This window comes from Ostrea edulis, chromosome 3 (assembly GCF_947568905.1).
Source record: "Ostrea edulis chromosome 3, xbOstEdul1.1, whole genome shotgun sequence".
Lineage (NCBI taxonomy): Eukaryota > Metazoa > Mollusca > Bivalvia > Ostreida > Ostreidae > Ostrea > Ostrea edulis.
In genome coordinates this window covers 18132572-18153205 of record NC_079166.1, presented here as the reverse complement: position 1 = coordinate 18153205, position 20634 = coordinate 18132572, and the positions used below count along the sequence as shown (strand labels likewise).

General features: G+C 33.2%; 2 protein-coding genes and 1 long non-coding RNA gene across 3 annotated transcripts; all 3 read right to left on the bottom strand.

The window, feature by feature from the left end:
- Positions 1–2940, bottom strand: LOC125674683 (uncharacterized). The gene is made up of 4 exons (XR_008801825.1): positions 2608–2940; positions 2387–2442; positions 1485–1554; positions 1–434 (listed from the first exon to the last, which is right to left on the bottom strand). It is a non-coding gene; the product is annotated as an uncharacterized LOC125674683 (long non-coding RNA).
- Positions 2941–7439: 4499 nt separating this feature from the next.
- On the bottom strand, positions 7440–13499 carry LOC125674642 (angiopoietin-1 receptor-like). The gene is made up of 5 exons (XM_048911894.2): positions 10466–13499; positions 10204–10259; positions 9874–10005; positions 9346–9504; positions 7440–7882 (listed from the first exon to the last, which is right to left on the bottom strand). Exons 1-5 carry the CDS (start codon positions 10558–10560, stop codon positions 7680–7682), a joined length of 645 nt encoding a protein of 214 aa, XP_048767851.1. The 5' UTR covers positions 10561–13499; the 3' UTR covers positions 7440–7679.
- A 2233-nt stretch (positions 13500–15732) lies between these two features.
- On the bottom strand, positions 15733–20361 carry LOC125674633 (multiple epidermal growth factor-like domains protein 10). The gene is made up of 6 exons (XM_048911880.2): positions 20076–20361; positions 19786–19841; positions 19467–19598; positions 19210–19335; positions 18901–19065; positions 15733–16371 (listed from the first exon to the last, which is right to left on the bottom strand). Exons 1-6 carry the CDS (start codon positions 20168–20170, stop codon positions 16169–16171), a joined length of 777 nt encoding a protein of 258 aa, XP_048767837.2. The 5' UTR covers positions 20171–20361; the 3' UTR covers positions 15733–16168.
- Between the last annotated feature and the right edge of the window lie 273 nt (positions 20362–20634).

Genomic DNA, 20634 nt, shown 5'->3' with positions numbered 1-20634 from the left:
ACCTGAACTGTAATAAAATAAAATAAACAAGTCTTCTTTACAAATAAAATTTGTATTGTTGAAAAATCAGTCCATATTATTTCAAATCTGATGGATATTCATCATTTTGAATTGACCTGTCCGCCTTTTCTGAAGAAGAAAAAAACGATTTGAACATGAAGCAAAAATTTACAAAAGTATTACTCATTTCTGCGGACAACTGCATGTACTATGTATATTCAAACATCTGATGAAAACATGATCAACATGTGATACGCTACAGAGTTTTATAAACAGACCAGCATGAGATTCAACGATGTTTTACTGTAATTTTCTGACGACAAACTTCATATATACCTTAGCATAATTAGTTCCTCCATGAAGGTATGGAGCAAACCGGAAAACGTCTAAACCTTCTAACTAAACAGTTTTCTTTGATGATTTCCGTGCAGCAGCTATAAAAATGAAAAATGGAATTCATTGTAAAAAGTATATATTAGTGCATGACTGTTTAAAACAGTTGAATTACAGCATTAGTTAAAACGATATGTACTGAGATGAAATCACGAGGACAAAAGTGATGAGCCCATATGTTTTAATTTATTATCATTATCATAACAGGGGATGTTTACTCCTCCTAGGCACCTGATCCCACCTCTGGTGTGTCCAGGGGTCCGTGTTTGCCCAACTATCTATTTTGTATTGCTTGTAGGAGTTATGAGATTGATCACTGTTCGTTATCTTCACCTTGCATTCATTAAATATACCAAAGTTTTATTGTTTAAACTTACAAAGGATGATTTTGTAAAGGGTATTTCCAATAAAGGCAATTATTCCTTTCTGTCCAGTGCCACTAAACTGACTCATGCAATTGTTGGTCATAATTAACACATCTAGGAGTCAGTAAAATTTTACAGGAATACCTAAGAGGATATTCAATTCAATAAATATATGGAAGATATAACAGGGACTAGGTACGTTGTCCCCAAATCCGGAAATAAAACAAAAGAAAAAGTGGGAGAATTTCATATTTAAAAAATACTGGTTTTGTTTCACATCATCCTTAATTGGTATGAATGCATTTAATATTGCTCAATCTTTGGGGAAAGTATTCAAGTTAGCTGTGAAAAATGTGCAAATACAAGAATGATGCAGCGTCTTTACAAATGTGTAGGTGGCTATGTGTAAACAATAAGAACAAAGCGGCACTAAAATCACTGCGTTCTAACACAAAATTCAGAGTCATCTTAAACAATCAATATAACCATGCATATCATGCTAGTGTTACATAATTTGTTTTAAATGTTTACATGTTATACATGTTTACATAATAGTAATGATGTACATTTGATTTTCGTATTTCAAAATTAATGTTCTTAGAATTTGAATCTTTTTGTTTACAAATCAAATTATACCTTACAATTGCTAAATATACAGAATGAATCATTTACATATCAATTCTGGCATGTATAAGATATTAATATTAACTACAAAATTATACTCACATTACCCGACTGTTCACCAGCTCTCAGATTTTGTGTGACAAGAATGGCTTGGGTTTTCCAAAACTTTGACCTACACAGCATATAAAAGCGTGAGGAATATTGCATAACTAGGATCTCCTGTATTAGTCTTGGCCATAGCACCCCGCTGTATAATTCCATTAACTCTCAGTAAACACATTGAAAGGGGGAACCTAATTCCCAGAGCAGACAATACCCACAAGTAAATGACATTAATTCATTTCTTTAAAATATTGTTGAGTTAAAAATACACCTTTATTCTTTTTTTTTTTTTGGTGTTAAAATAAAATATGTTTTAAAATTGACGTAAGATGATTCCGGTAATTTAGAAACATGAAATAATTTTCCTTAACTTACAAAATGATTATCATAATTCAATATACTGTAGTTGAATCTTGTAACAATTTTTATAAAGTTTGATATCAGTGAAATAAATCAAATCAAGTTGAGGTACTAGTAGTTTTGAAAGTTGTATGTATTTCTGTAACGTTTTAAAAATGTTTTATCAACATTGTAAGGCAATGTTGTATTTTTGTTGGCTGTCAACATTTTAATATTATGTAATTTAAGAAAAAAATATTTTCAAAAGAATATCTTTAAACCACTACTTTGATTTGGGTCACTTTAAGGAAAAAAATAGTACATTAGGTATGTTTTTTAAATCATTATTAAAACGTTTTGAAAACGTATTTTCAACAATGTTTTACAATGTTTTATAACGATCACAAAATGATTCTAAAACATTGACAAATGTTTAGTTAAAAACGTTTGCTTATAACATTTTCACAACTGGGAAAAAATGTTATTATAACATTTTTAAAATGTTTTGTTAGTAATGTTTCCTTACAACAGGAATACGATGTTATGAACACGTTTTGTGCTACCTGGGGAGGAGTATGGATCTCCTGTCAACGGATCACACCCGCCTTGAGCCCTACATCTTGATCAGTTAAAGAAAAAAATCATAGTCAAAATCAGCATTTAAAGAACAATCTAACAATTGTTATAAAACACGCCAGACAGCATTCTCCGTGTGAGCACAGTGTAAATTTATTGTGCAGTAATTTAGTTTGAATACTGAGCTGATTCGAAACAAAGTGTTTACCCATTTCTGTAAACGATGCATTGCATTTTATTTTGTTTTCTTTATCTTTCTGTGAGATTGTACTGATATTGTAGTCATTGATAGAACTGTTGAAGTGTCAATGCCAGCTTCATGTCAGTGATACGGAGATATCACGGGTCATCCTAGATGTTGCAGCAGGTGTTGTTACCACTTCCGTGACAATACCTTCCAAAATTGCATCACATCATTGTATACTTAATTTCTATTTACTTTGTAATAATTTCTTTCTCACGTTTGCAACACAAGGAAACGGAAATTATTTTGCATACATTTCCTTCAATGGCACCTGTTATCAATACAACATTAAAAATATATATTCACGTGCCTATTCGGTTCTTAAAGGGCAATAGCTAGTTTACTGATGAATCATCAGGTTTTATGGATTCACATGAGAAAACCCGCTGATTCATTTATACGTTTAAATGACAAAAAATCTATATATCAAATATATTTTTCTAGAACTGAAATGAATAAACAGAGGACTGTATGAATAGATGTATATACCGATGAATAGGCCAGTCAGGTAAAAAAAAATTGACATTTTTCTCAACTTTCATAAGTTAATCTATTGTAATTCGTATATCTATATATATGATATACAGCATATCAACGAAGTCATACCTTTATAATGCATAAAGGAAAGATAACTGTATTACACAATGAAACACATACAAAGTGCGTCACAAATCTACATACATTTTCTGCGTTAGCAGTACTTAATAGAATTATCAGGAATCCATGTACCAAAATATTTCATATAAAATATGATTATTATAAATTTTGATCTTTCCGATCGTTTCCAAAGATGAGGACAACGTATCACACCGGAGGTGGAATTATGTACCTCTGAGGAGTAGTAAACAAATCAATATCCATTTTCATTTTGTAAGTTGTAAAGTATAAACCTTGTTAAGCACACGTATCATACAGAAATATTTGTAATAAAAAAAACTATAGACCTTAGCATCCAGTTGCTAGATCACACTTCTCCTGTTCACACAAACATTTATTCTGACATTCCGTACCAAAACTTGGATACCGGCACTTCAAGTCCAAAAAGTCACCAACATAGCCCGACGGACAGTCTGAAACGTCAGCAAGTAAAAGTTTTCAACATCATCATTGTACGTTATTCCAGAGTGTCTCTAAGGTCAATTCTTAATCATATGCCGGTATATTTTATATAATCGCACTTTCTAACCACTTTTGGGGCATCCTTTCGCATGACTACCTTAAATTTAGAGCAGTTGTAGGATAACTGGCATCCCTTTTCAAAGGAGAGAAAGGGACATTACTGTCTACCATTTATCCAAAAATAGTATCACAGGCTACAATTTCAGGGGGAAAGAAATGAAATAATTACGACAAAAAGGTTTGTTTTTATTTTTGGGTTTTTAAACTATCATACTATTCCTTTATCCTCAATTCAAAATATAATCGTATATATATATTGATTATTTCTTTGAAATAGCATAGATGCTGATATTCTCATTTACAAATTCATATACATACGAAGACATTTTGCAGGATATCTATCCCATTTGTATCCATTGCAACATTTGAAAAGTCTACGAACAGTTAACACAGATGTGGTATTATAATACAAAGTCGTAGAGTTCTCTCTGCTCTCAAGAATTTGTAGCACTAAAATATTTAAATACAATCATGTACTCCTAATGTAAAACGTCTCCATCATCACATACACCTCTTAACTTTACTCAAAGCTTGTTTACTATTGTATACTATAAATGCTTATCCAGGATCATTATATATATATATATATATATATATATATATATATATATATATATATATATATACATATATATATATATATATATATATATATATATATATATATATTATATATATATCACATAATGAACATTGACACCAACTGTCTCCCTAAGATACAAATCATCACTATTTTTGGCTATTAATATTGTAATAATTTCTTTCTCACGTTTGCAACACAAGGAAACGGAAATTATTTTGCATAAATTTCCTTCAATGGCACCTGTTATCAATACAACATTAAATATATCTATTCACGTGCCTATTCGGTTCTTAAAGGGCAATAGCTAGTTTACTGATGAATCATCAAGTTTTATGGATTCACATGAGAAAACCCGCTGATTCATTTATACGTTTAAATGACAAAAAATCTATATATCAAATATATTTTTCTAGAACTGAAATGAATAAACAGAGGACTGTATGAAAATATTTTTGTGAGGATACATATTGGATGATTTGTATAATATGTGAATCAGAATTATACTAGAATCATTTCCTATGCATATTTATAGATGAATAGGCCAGTCAGGTAAAAAAAAATTGACATTTTTCTCAACTTTCATAAGTTAATCTATTGTAATTCGTATATCTATATATATGATATACAGCATATCAACGAAGTCATACCTTTATAATGCATAAAGGAAAGATAACTGTATTACACAATGAAACACATACAAAGTGCGTCACAAATCTAGATACATTTTCTGCGTTAACAGTACTTAATAGAATTATCAGGAATCCATATACCAAAATATTTCATATAAAATAAGATTATTACAAATTTTGATCTTTCCGATCGTTTCCAAAGATGAGGACAACGTATCACACCGGAGGTGGAATTATGTACCTCTGAGGAGTAGTAAACATCCTCGGATTATCCTTAACAACCACTTTGAGTCAGCATGTCATAAATGTTATGTTCCATCCTTATTTTCACCTGATCATTAATGTGTGGTGAATATCTCAAAAACCAACCAATAACGTAACCAATGTCTTCTAAATATCAAAAACTTGCACCGACTTATTTTCAGTTTGGTTCCTTTATTTTACAGCACCAAATTTAAACAAGGTTGTTTATAAGATGCAAATAGAAGAATATCTGCGACGGTTGATGTATTTTCTCGAGCAAAATAATATTTTTAGAATAAATAATACTTTTAGATCAAACAAGGCCAAGCATTTTTTTCCGCATCAGCGTAGACTGTATTGCCCTTGCCGTATGACCACGACGTTATTTTACGAGGTATTGTATTTTTGTTACCTTTCTGCATCTCTGGAATCGTAGATAGAACAGGTGAGGTGTATCTTGAAGGAAGTCTTCCGTGGACATCAGCAGTGATACGGAAATGTTACTGGTCATCCTTGACTTTGGAGCAGAATTGCTTTAACACGTCATTGTATCCTTAATTTCTATTTACTTTTAAATGAATGTTTGTTTTATTTCGTTAGTTGTAAAGCAAATTCATTTACTTGTTACATAGAAGTAGGTACAAATTAGTACATGTATGATAGAGAGAAAAAAAATGTATTAACTTCACAAAAGTCAACCATATACAATATAACCTGACGTACAATCTGAAACGTAAAGAAGTAAATCTTTCTACGAGAATCATTGAGGAACATTCCGGGTTGTCTCTAAGGTCGATATATTTTGATAATTACACTTTCTTACAACTTTTGGGGCATCCTTTGGCATGCTTACCCTAATCTGTAGGATAACTGACATCCCTTTCCCAAGAAGAGGAAGGGACATTACTGTGTACAATCTATTCAGAAATACCCAATCTCACAGGCTACAATTCAAAAGAAGAAAGAAATTTCACTTTTTACCTCAAACAATTCCGACAAACCTGTAGTTTGTATTGACATGTCTCGGGATTTCAACCATCATACGTTTTTTGGTACTTTTATATAATATCAAATTCAAAATATCATCGTACATGGACTGATGAAGCCTCTTTAATATCCACACACATAGGTATGCAATATTGCTATCTCATTTATAATCACTACCACAGCAACATTGGAAAGATCTGCAAACATAGAAATTATCATACAGAGAGAATAAAGGTAATTCGGGCTATAAGATATTAGGTGATGTTTGCATGGTGTTTTTAGAAACAAGTCATTCATGGACTTCTATAAAATGAGAAATACAGATGATATGCCGCACGTCTGCCACCGAAAATATACTGATAAATCCCTGTTTACTATCATCGTATGGAACCTACAGTCATTGATACATGTAGCTAACAGAAAAGCTTTGACTGGTTCTCCTAGATTTCCTTGTTCTCCTAGATTTCTTGTTCTCCTAATGCAATTTCTTGGTGATGTACTGTTGTGGTGCCAACCATCCACTTGACGAGTATTAATATTTTGTGGTACAATTTGTAAAAGAACTTCCGGCTAACATTATGTAAAGACTTACTGGCTTATTGTTCAATTTTTCTCAAACCTTTTTCCTCTTCTGGTTCATCGTTCACTTTTGTTCTCCAACTTAACTTCAAGGATTTTGGTATCCATTACAAATTTACAGTGATATAAGTTATCAGTTTAACTTCCAAAGATTGATTAAATAAACACGTCTAGATTCTGAGAACTAATAAAATTACGGGCTACATCGAAAACTTAAAGTTAATATGAATAGGACCTAAAAGAAATAGATATTTAAAGTCAAATATTGAAACGGAACACAAAACACAAAACTGAATTTCATTTTAAAACTGAAGAAACCACGTCTGCTTTATAACTTTTCTTTCAATATTGAACTCCATCTTGTTTTATTATAGATAACGATGGGTAAAAAAGAAATTTCAAAATATATATCTTTATTTCATGATTAATTCAGTTTGGGTCTACACAAAATGGTAGGTCGAACGCTGTGTCTATATCACGACCAAATATATAAGACATTGATGTCTTCAGAATGCTATAATGAAAATATAGCATCATACCTGTAAACTCGGCGTTGTGGATGTTGAACAAATAACAACATCGTGAACAAATAACACCATATGACCATTGTTTTGTATTACCATAAAACAAATTAGACAGGTTTTTCTAACGTATAAATGTATCTATATTCCTAATGTCATTATTTGAATTGAAAGACAACCAGCAAGGCGCAGTTTACATATAAAATTATGAAAAATGAAACATGAAAAGTCAATTACAAAGCATAGCTAAAAACAAATAGAGGCATTACACACAATATCCAGATACAATGCACTTTATAACACATTACCCGTTTTTCATACTGCAGAATTTTCATCTGAATCTTCTTTAGCTTTCCTACGATTATTTGTTTCTACATGAAGTCGATGAGACACCCAGATGTACATGACTGTTAAGATTAGAAACAGTAGTCCTAGCGTCGTAATGCTGATAACCATACCTTTTTTCTTCTCGTTGAAATTGTTCCACATTGATGCAGCGTCACTTTGAATTGAAGTTTCTAAAACATTTATGTCATCATGATTATAATGCAAACCTGTAGATACGAGGTGTATTGTGTTATATTCAATACTGGTTTTAATTTTTCTTGTGAAGGGAAAAATGAAGATTCGAAAACGAAATATTTACTTATTCTGGTAATAAAAACAGAGAATTCAAAGTACACTGAAGGTAATGTAAAACTCTTGAAATCATTTTATATAACTTTCTATTGTTCTTTCATCATCAAGTCTTCTGAAAATCTGATGGACATCCATAGGTACGAATTGTGTTCCCTTATTAGCCGAGCTATTTATTTATTTTCATCCTAAAAGTGGCAAATTTTATTCAAAAGCTTCTAGCATAGGAAGAAAAAAACTTTTACTGTGACCTTCATCTCTCATCATGGATTTCTCAACGATTCTTCTATTCACAGTGTTCATTTTTATTCATACGTTCATTCGATATATCCATATGAACAAAATATTATACCACAGACCTCTCCACATCTTCTTAATATTTGAATATCTTATTAAACATAGGTGTTAAGGACAAACTGACAAATCAACACTATGACACGTGGGATGACTTCAGCTTCGCCATCGTCAACTTCTCATATTTATGTAGCAATATTCCATGAGCACCTGCATATCAACGCTATATTTCTCAAATGATTTGATACAAGAGAGCATGTTCTGAGTAGGATCAGTTTTTTTTAATTGAGGCAAGCTACTGACAAGTAAGTTTATATTAAAGTTCACTAGTCTCCTTTGAAGACAGCATTTTGCATATTCTTTGGTCGTTATATTGACCGTATTTCCAAATACAATCCATGTTGTTAGTCCATATGTTGTTTGGCATGTTCCATACCTATTGTTAGGCCGTTCTTTCCATCATGACTTTGACTATGAATTATTCCGTTTACATGATCGCAATGGAGGACTCGAAGGGGGTGACACCAATTAACATGGGATACATCCCTCCTTCTAAGCACCTGACCCCACCTTTGGTACGTTCAAGGGTTCGTATTTGCTCTACAAGTAATTTCGTATTCTTTATGGGATTTATTAGATTCATCTCGATTCGTTATATTCATTTTCATTCAGTGCGGGGATGTAGAAATGCTTTGATCAATCTCAAAACTCAAAAAGGAACACAGAATTAAAATTTGGGAAACACGTACCCCTGGGCATACCAGAGGTAGGATCAGATACCTAGGAGGAGGAAGGCATCCCCTGTAAACCGATCACACCCACCGTGAGCCCTACATCTTGATCAGATAAAGTAGCGATCCATACAATGCGTAATCAAAATGAGTCTGTAAATAACGGCCCAAAAATTGGTATGAAACACGTCAGAGAGTATTATTCTTGTCAGCATTGTGTAAATTTTCTTTGCAGTAATTCATTTTGAATACTAAGCTGATGTGAAGTATGTTGTATACCTATTTGTGTAAAGGAGGAATTGTGGTTTTGTTTTCTTTACCTTTAGGCATGTTTGGCGTGGTAGATACAACGGATGAAGTGTCTTGTGAAGGAAAACCTATGTTAACATCATGTCTTAGTGATACGGTGATATTATGGGTCATCCTGGACTTTGGAGCAGGTGTTGTTACCACTTCCATGATAATACCCTCTAAACTTCCTGTAACACATCATTTCATAATTTGTTCTTATTTATTTCCAAATAAATATTTGTTTTTATTTTGTAACTTGTAAAGCATATTTATTTCCCTGTTAAGTACATGTATCACAGAGAACCTTCGAATTAATAAAACTTCACACCCTGACATCCATTTAGAGGATCACAGTTCTTCTATTCCCAAAAACATTAATTCTGACATAATACACCAAATCCTGGATACAGGCATTTCACGTCACACAAGTCATCTATATAACCTGGTCGATAATCTGTATACACTCAACATTTTCAAGATAATCATTTTGCAACATTTCTAGGTCTCCCTAAGTTCAATTCTTAATCATATACATTTCTGTAACTAAACTTTCTTACCATCTTTTGGGCATCCAGTTTCATGATTACACTGAGCTTCAGAGCAGTTGCATAGTAACTGGCATTCCTTTCCATAGGAGGGGAAGGGACATGGTTCTGCACAATCTATCCCATAATACCCAACCTCACAAGCTACAATTTCAGGAGGAACGAAATTTTAGAAATTCTCACAAAGATTTTTGTATACAATTATATATTTCGATTTTCAAACTACCATTGCATTTTATATTATCAAAGACAATTCAAAATATCACTGTATGTACTGATATATTTTTTTAAATAGTAAACATGTAGATAGTGATAATTTCATTTGTATGTCAATGTACATACGGATACATTTTTCAGTATTTCTATCCCATTTGAAACCACTGCAACATTTGAGAGATCTACAAACATAGATAAGATTGATGTGATGTTATGATATGTAGCCGTAGAGTACTCTTTACTTTTAAGAATGTCTTAGCAATAGAACATTTACATACGATCATGTATAACTGATGTAAATAGTCCCCAGCATCATATATACTCCTTTCTTTTATATTCTATAATGTTGATGATTATTCTAGACAATCATAAAAATGTAATTTCTTACCCACCACACCACGAACCATCTCCTCCAACCAGCTGTAGGGAAAACGTAATGAACAAAGACACCATCAGTCTCCCTCCGATACAAATCATCACCATTTTCGGCTGTCATATGTGATGATTAACGGTGATGTTGCAATTTAACTCCTTGAGTTTGCGACACAAGGAAACGGAAATACATAAATTCTCAATGTTGCTTGTACCTTTATATTTCCATAATTCACAATTATACATATCATAATTACAGCATTCAACATATCTAACACATGCCTGTTTAGTTTTGAAATGGTAATTGCTAGTTAATGATAAAGCATCACGATGTAAGTGTCCAAATGAAATATACCACTTATCTTCCTGCACATTGAAATGACAAACTTCTCCATGACCAATATATTTTAATACAAATGAAATGAATAAATAACGAAATACTTGCAAACATCTAGGTAATTTTATTGCATGGGTCTATGGTGGATAATTTACATAATCAACTAAGCAGAATGATATTAAAAGTATCCCACATACAAAATTATAAATGCAAAGGCTAGCGCGTAGAAAATTTTAAAATTTTCCGCAACTTTCACATATACATTTTAATAACAAAATTTATTCATATTGCGCCTTATATGGTTATGAACAATCACTCTATTGCGTTTTACACAATAAAGTTATTTATTATACCTCAGTATGAGAATTCTGTGCAACGCGTAATCTGATTGATCTAGACAGTCACGGCCAGGGATGACAAAACTTCATATCTCCCTCTCAGACATCATATCTCCCTATCATATTTCATCCCTTGGGCAGCCTCGTACATTTTCCACAAATTCAACGTCAAAGACGACAAAATGTATTGTGACGTCACAAGTCCGAGTCATTCTACTTCCATAGCTCGTAAGGCACAACATATGCGGGTCTCTCATACACAGTTAAATCGCCTGGTTTGGGTTGGTACAAAACAAGCAAGTAAATCAGCATTCAAGGAGAATGGAAATACAAAAACTGGTTACATATCACTGTATTTCGCTGTTTGTACCTTCTAATACATTCACGGCGCGGTGTTACTGTTAGGATGATCTCAGCTACATACATGTACAATGTATAGATGAGCTGACTCCAATCTCAAATGTAATTTTGTGGTCTTGCTTTGTTTCGGTATAATAAACAATTCATTGCATGAATGTTCGGGAGATATGAAGATTTATTCACCAACAAAAATTCATACTCCCCTCGGGCGTTGCCCTCGAGAAATATGATTTTTCTTGGGTGAATAAATCTTCATATCTCCCTCACTATCATACAATAAATGTATAATGTCATGTTATAATAAAAGGTGAAGATAACGAACAGTGATCAATTTCATAACTTCTGCTAGCAATACAAAATAGATAGTTGGGCAAACACGGATCCCTAGACACGCCAGGGGTGGGATCAGGTCCCTAGGAGGAGTAAGCACCCCCTGTTATAATAGTAATAAAAGTAAACGTTGATGGCAATATGACAAAAAGTGTTAAAACTATATGATCAAAACACCAATAATTAATTTAAATTAAAATGATTAAAATTGATTCTGACTATGCTTCTAGGAAAGGTCCACACCATACCGATAAACAATTAAAATTACAAAGACCTGTTCCCATATGTGGATGTTCCAACATCTTGGTCTAATTGAATATTCTGATCTTAGGGAACGTTGGGGTTAGTACATCATACTCACTTCTTCCAAGTATTGAGGTGCCATCTTATGAATGGAAGGCGAAGATAACGAAGAGTGATCAATCTCATAATTCCTATAAGCAATGCAAAACAGAGAGGTGGGCAAACACGGACCCCTGGGTGTAACAGGGGTGTGATCAGGTGCCTAGGAGAATTAAGTATCCCCTGTCGACGGTCACACCCGCCGTGAGCCCTATATCTTTGATATTGTACGCATTACGCAAGGCGACGAGGTGCATCCAGCGAAAGATTAAGAACCACTAGTCATACTATTCTGATAATTCTATGTAAGTTGCGTGCATAGTTCAAATCAAAATACAATAAATTGGTCAACGTTCATAACGGTTACAATTACGTTGTGCAAGCATCAAATTGCAGTAATTGAAATTAGCGTCAATCACCACACTCATGATCCACGTAATAAATGCAAGAACTTTGTTCGTGAGTTCGACAGTACATTAAACTTATTTCACTGTGGAAACAACTGAGAACTTTCCCAAACTTTCACTTGTAAATTGAATTAAATAACTACAATATATAATGCTGTGTGTGTGTGTGTTTTGGAGAAAATTTGTAATGAACAAGCGAAAAATCTAACCACATGCTGTAGAATTTCAGTTTGTTTTAAACATTGTCCCTCATAAGGCCATGATACATTTCTCAATCAGCAAGCATCAGGTGATTGTCAGATAGAGCACGTGGATCTCTTGTGTAAAAAAAAATCAATCGGGAAAACTTCAATTGCCCTTTGCTGAATATATAGATTATACAATTTTGCTGTCTCATCAAGGAACTCGATTTATAACTGTAAAATGCTTTTTCATAATACTTAGTTCATTGATATTCAATTAGACATGTAAATAAGATTTTACAGCACTCATTATGTAGAATTAATCACGTTAATTTTCAATAAGTACTAATCTTCTGCATTATTTGTGTACAAAGTCGAACACCTTAAATCTTAGTTGAAATTGCTCATTAAAAGAATACAGATGGACATTTCTGAAAAAACTAAAATATATTCTGTTCATCAAGAAAAATGATACATGTATGGAAAAGCTTTTGAGAAACGTATATCGATCGTTTACCGACAGTTTGTTTTTCTATAAAGTCAATAATGAATCACATCTTAACATACAATTATCTCTACGAGTTAAATAGTTTGGATTAAAATCTGGTCAACTTTAAACATTGTTTTATGCCGGGTTTTTTTGGCTTAATTTGAAGCTGTCTCCAAATAAAGACATTATTGCGATGCTTGTGAAGTTCATCCTTTAACTAATATACTGCAATAAGCTGAAATGCTTCTAGTTAATTTTGCATATTCGTTTTAAGTTTTATATCCTCCCTATACTCTGTTGGTTGAATATTGTTTAAGGAGGTACTCTATATCGCCATAATGGCTGACTTCCTTTTAAAACATGAATGAAAATATAGATATCAGCAATATTTGTATATCTGTTTCAAAATGTACGGACTAGGCGAGCAGCCAAGTAGGCTAGCATGTCGACTGCTGAACTGTGTAACGCGAGTTCGAATCCAGCAGGCGTTTTAAAATTGTTTCAACTAATACTGTATTTTTGATTAATAAAGTAAATTTGAAAGTTTTTACTTTCAAAATATTGTACATATCCTCCACTTTCCATCCATATCAAACTCTGGTGCAGCATACCTCCTTAATGTCCTACTCGAGATTGTTTCACTCATATGGAGATGTCACCATTGCCGGTGAAGGGCTGCGCCGCTTACATCCTTTGAGCAGGGAGGGATCTTTGTCGTCCAACACTTGCTGTGACACGGGGCTTCGAGTTTTTGCGGTCTCACCCGAAGGACGGCCATAGTAACCTCTTAGAACAAGCAAGGGGTACTGAGGACATATTCTAAAACGGTTCTCCACGGAACAGTATACGTTGATCGAGTCTACTTTAGATAGCCTTTTGATAACTCAAGCATTCTATTAGTTGATAATTCGTGATAGAAAATTCCAAGATTTCTGACAATTATTGAATAACGCGTCATATGAAAATACTTTAAACACATGAACAATTTCCAAATATTGTTTGAGAACTTGATGATTTAATATTAAGATTACATGGCTGCGAAATATTTAAATATAAGAATAACTAATTATTTAGAATGTAATATTATATATGATAGAAAATAAAATAACGATTTACAGAAAATCAGGAATACACTCCTCTGAAATACAGTATGCTTTGACTGGGTCAAAATATTTTGAGAACTTGAACACTATGCTTAAGAAAATGTATTTTATGAACATTTAGAAACTACATTTTTAAACTACATGTACATGCTTCTTCTTTTGGATTTGATAATCTATCTATTCACTCTTACATCCTGTTTTACGATATTGAATTATTACTACTCAATAAATTACCATTAATGATTCCTCATTCAGGCAAATACTATCTCTGTACTTTTTTTAAGTTCACTCGCGTTACACTTTTCGCAACCCACGCCACCGTCTTTCAGTGCTATCAGTACGTTGATTACATAAAAGATCCACCATTATCTAGCTAAAATTGTTTTATTTCTTCCATGAAATGAAACTAATCTAAAATTACCCATGACGTCTTAAGTCTTAAGTCAACTCTGAAAGTAAAAATAATTTCTCGAGCTATCTTCATATAAATTATCATATAGAGAAAATGAACGTAATTTGGGTTATAGGATTAGGTGATGTTGCATAGTGCTTTTAGAAACAAAGCAATCATGGAGTTCTATAAAGTTAGAATTACGGATAATATCCCGAATTTCTGCCACCGAGAAGGCACTTATGAAAGGCAAAGGCAACAAACAGTGATCAAACTCATAATTCCTATAAGCAATACAAAATAGATAGTTGGGTAAACACGGATCCCTGGACATACCAGATGTGAGATCAGGCGCCTAGGAAGAGTAAGCATCCCCTGTCGACCGGTCACACCCGATCAATCCCTGTTTACTATCATCGTATGGAACCTATAGTCATTGATACATGTAGTTACCAGAAAAGCTTTCACTTGTTCTCCTAGATTTCTTGTTCTCATAATGCAATTTCTTGGTGATTTACTGTTGTGGTACCAACCATCCATGTGACGAATATCAATATTTTGTGGCACAATTTGTAAAACATCTTCCCGCTAGCCTTATGTAAAGCTATACTGGCTTGTTAATTATTTTTCTCAAACCACTTTTATCTTCTACTTCATCATTCACTTTTGTTCTCCAACTGACTTTCTAGGATTTTGGTATCCATTACAAATTTACTTTGATTTAGTTTAACTACCAACGATTGGTTAAACAAACACTACTAGATTCCGAGAACTACTACTATTACGTGTTACGTAAAACTATTAAAGTTAGTATGAATAGGATCTAACATACATTCACCTGAAAAGAAACTCTTTACGATATGTAAAGGTAAATATTAAAACGGAACACGAAACACAAAGCGGAATTCCATTTTAAAAAAGAAAATCACGTCTGCTTTATAACCATTTTTTTCGACATTGAACTAAATCTTGTTCTATTGTACATAACGAAAGGTAAAAGAAATTTCAAAATATACATACATCTTTATTTCCTGACTAATACGGCCTGACTCTACAAAAATGGTCAGTAGAACGATGTGACTAGATCACGACCAACTATATAGGACATTGATGTCTTCTTCAGAATGCTATAATAAAGATATAACATCATATTTGCATTGTCGGCGGTGTGGATCTTGAACAGATAACACCATATGTTCATTGTTTTACATTACCATGAAACAAATCAGATAGGTTTCCCTTACCTATAAATATAATATATATTCCGTAGTTTGATTATTTCAAATTGAAAGACAACCAGCAAGTCACAGTTTACATATAACATTCTACATAATGAAGTATGAAAAGTATATCAATTACGAAGCATAGGTAAATACGAATACAGGTTTTACACACCATGTCCTGATACAGTGCATTTTATAACACATTACCCGGGTTTTTTATACTGCAGAGTTCTCATCCAAATCTTCTGTTGTTTTCCTACGATTATTTGTTTCTACACGAAGTCGATGAGATACCCAGATGTACAAGGCTGTTAAGATAAGAAACAGTAGTCCTAGCGTCGTAATGCTGATAACCATGCCTCTTTCTTTCCCGTTCAACGTTTTCCACATTGATGCAGTGTCACCTTGAATTGATGTCTCTAAAACATTTATGTAATCATGATTAAAATGCAAACCTATAAATACACGGTGTATTGTTTTATTTTCACTACTGGTTTTAATTTTGCATGCGAAGTTAAAAATGAAGATAAGAAAACGAAATATTAACTTAATCTGGGAATTAAAACAGAGAATTTATAGAATACTGAAGCGAATGTAAAACTCTTGAAATTCTTTTACGTAAATTCATAATTGTCTTTATCATCCAAGGCGAAGATAGCGAACAGTGATCAATCTCATAACTCCTATAAGCAATACAAAATAGATAGTTGGGCAAACACGGACCCCTGGACACACCAGAGGTGGGATCAGGTGCCTAGGAGGAGTAACCATCCCCTGTTGACCGGTCACACCCGCCATGAGCACTATATCCTGATCAGGTAAACGGAGTTATCCGCAGTCAAAATCAGTGTGCCAAGAACGGCTTAACAATCGGTATGAAACACGTCAGACAGCATTTGACCCAATGTGAGGTTGTACTGACGAACTAGATCGTTATAACGACCATAGAACTTGCGAAATACTGACTTCAATCGAGACTGTTGAAACCCCTGTATTATCAACTTGTTTGTCAGTAGCTTACCTCGATTTAAAAACTGACTATACGCAGAACAAGCTCTTGCATATCGAATCAGTTGAGATATATAAACACCATATGCAGGTGATAATGGAATATTGCTACATAAATATGGGAAGTTGACGATGGAGAAGCTGAAATCATCCCGTTTGTCATACAGTTGAGTTGTCAGTTTGCCGTTAATGTCAACGTTCAATAAAATATCTAAGTATGAAGCAGAAGTGAACGATTCTGTGGTGTCCTTTATTTCGAGCTCACAGGGATATATCAAATTGACATGTGAATGAAAACTATTATTGTTAATAGACAAAACGTCATCGATATATCTAAATGTCGAATTGAAGGCCACAGCGAGATATTTTTTCTTCTCGTGTAGAAGTTTTTGAATAAATTCTGCTTCATTTGAATATAGAAACAGGTCAGCTAACAAAGGAACACAATTCGTGTCCATGGAAATTCTAACAGACTGTTGGAAGACCTGATCACCAAAGACCACGAATATATTATCAATGAGGAACTCTAGCATAATTTTTATTTCAACTTCAGAGTACTTGTGCGTGGAATCAGAGTGGTGTTTAACAAAGTAAATTTTTGAATGATTGATCACTAGATATGAATATTTCCGTTTTCCGTTTTTGTTGAAGAAACAACTGTCTATGGTGTCAAAAAGGCTAGTCTTTAATTTATCGTGAGGAATGGTCGTGTATAGTGTTGAAAAGTCATAGGTTTTAATGTTATTGATTAGTATACTGTTTTCTAATACTTAAATGATATCATTTGTTTTACCATTTCTGTATCTACATGTTTCATCGTTAATCAGAAAATAATCACATTGTTAATCTCTGATTTATAGAGTCACATTGCAAAATGAGTCTCAATTACTCTGTAGAATTTTTCTTTTTTCTGGCAATTTTTGGGTGACGCAGCAACACACATACTTTAATCAGCACGTATGTTTGCTTGTGGCTCTTTTGTGCACCACCCGTTTTGCTATAATCTTTATAAATATGATTGGTAAGATTAATTTTTAGTTAATGGAGTTAGCTTTCTTGAAATTATATTGTCTGGGATATCTTATGTATGACTAGTCATTGTGTCTCTCATTCAATCTAGTCAGATTTTCCCTTGTTTGCATGCCTGTATATCCCAGCCATTTATTATTTTTAGAATTTGTTTTACATGTTGTCTTTTTACGTTATTTATTTGATAGAATTACATTTTCACTTATATAACGTTGTTCCTCTTATTTTATGATATATGAGATCCAGCAAAAAACTACTTGCGAATTGCCTGTTTTGACATGAGTTGCACTTAGCAAAATGTATGGATATAAATATATTTCTCATCGATTCTTCTATTCACAGGGTTCATTTCATCCATACTTTAATTCGATAGACCTTGCATCCATGTGAACATTTTTTCCACATGGGATGGCTGCCTCCTCCTAAGCACCTGACCCTATTTCTGGTGTGTCCAGGGATTTGTGTTTGCTCTACATTTAATTCCGTATTCATTATGGGATTTATTACACTGATCATGATTTGTTATATTCTTTTCATTCAGTGTGGGGATGTAAAAATACTTTGATCAATCTCAAAACTTTTATGAAGAACACAAAATTGAAAGAAGGAAAATACGGTCCTCTAGACATACCAGAGGTGGGATCAGGTGCCTAGGAGGAGTAAGCATCCCCTGTCGACCGGTCACACCCGCCGTGACCCCTATATCTTGGTCAGGTAAAATAGTAATCCGTAGTCAAAATGAGTGTGTAAAGTACCGCTCATCAATTGGTATGAAACACCTCAGACAGCATTGTACTTGTCAGCATGGTGTAAAATTTCTTTACCTTAATTCGTTTTGAATATTAAGCTGATGCAAAGTATGTTGTATATCTATTTGTGTGAAGTAGGCATTGCGTTTTTGTTTTCTTTACCTTTAGGCATGTCTGGAGTGGTAGATAGAACGGATGAAGTGTCTCGTGAAGAAAAACCTCTGCTAACATCAGCATCATGCCGTAGTGATACGGTGATGTTATGGGTCATCCTGGACTTTGGAACAGGTGTTGTTACCACTTCCATGAAATTACCTTCTGACCTTCCTGTAGCACATCATTTCATACACTTTGTTCTTATTTACTTCCGAATCAATATTTGTATATATTCTGTAACTTGTAAAGTACATCTATTTCCTTGTTAAGTTTATGTATCATAGAGAGAAAAATTGTTTTCATAAAACTTCCCACCTTGGCATCCACTTACAGGATCACACTTCTCCTGCTCACACAAACATTCATCCTGACATTCCGTACCAAAACCTGGATATGGGCATTTCACGTCACAAAAGTCACCAAGATAGCCTGGTCCACAATCTGAAATGTAAACAATCAACATTTTTCAACATAATCATTTTGCAAGATTTCTAGATGTCCCCAAGTTCAATTCTTAATCATATACTATAATCTATCAAATACTATAATATGCTATAATTAAACTTCCTTACCACCTTTTGGACATCCTTTTTCATAATTACATTGATCTTCAGGGCAGTTGCAGGATAGCTGACATTCCTTCCCAAAGGAGGGAAAGACGCATTGCCGTGCACAATCTACCCCAAAAAAACCTATCTCACAAGCTACAATTTAAGAGGGAAAGAAATGAAACAATTCCAACAAAAAAAAACACGTTGTTTCTATTTATATGTTTGGGTTTTCATATTATTTGTTTATCTTAAAAATTAAAAATACCAACATATAAGTATTGATAATTTCTTTTAGATAGTATAGATGCTGATATTTTCATTTACAAATTCATGTACATACGGATACATTTTTCAGTATTTCTATTCCATTTGTAACCACTGCAACAATTGAAACGTCTACAAACATAGATAAAATAGATGTGATGATATGATATATATATATATATATATATATATATATATATATATATATATATAGTGGTAGAGTCCTTAGCAATATAACATTTACATATGTTTAATAGTGTAAAAAGTCTCCATCATCATATGCACAACTTTACTTTATTCGCATATTATTTAATGTTGTATAATATAATTGTTATTGACGACTATTATGCAAACCTCATTTCTTACCCATCACACAGCGAACCATTCCCACCGACCAGTTCCGGGGAATATGTAATGAACACTGACACCAACAATCTCCCCGCGATGCAAACCATCACCATTTTCAGCTATTAAAGCTGTGATTTCTTTCTCACATTTGCGACACAAGGAAACAGAAACTATTTTGCATAACATTTAAATGTTGGTTGTTCCTTCCGTGGCACATATTTTCAATACAAAATTAAAAATATCTATTTAAATGCCTGTTCAGTTTTAAGAGGACAATAGCTAGTTTACGGATAAATCATCAAGTGTTAAGGGTACAGATGAGATAGCCCACTTCTTTCTCTAAACGTTTAATGAAAAAAATCTAAATATGAAATATAATTTTATATAACTGAAATGAATAAACAGAACAATTCAATTTTTCTATTGTGAGAGTATATATATTGGATAATTTGTATAATCAGTGAATCAGAATTATTCTATAATCATCCCCAATTCAAATTTATAAATGAAAAGGCCAGTACGTATACCAGTATATTTACATATTTACATCTATCATATACAACATATCAACACATAC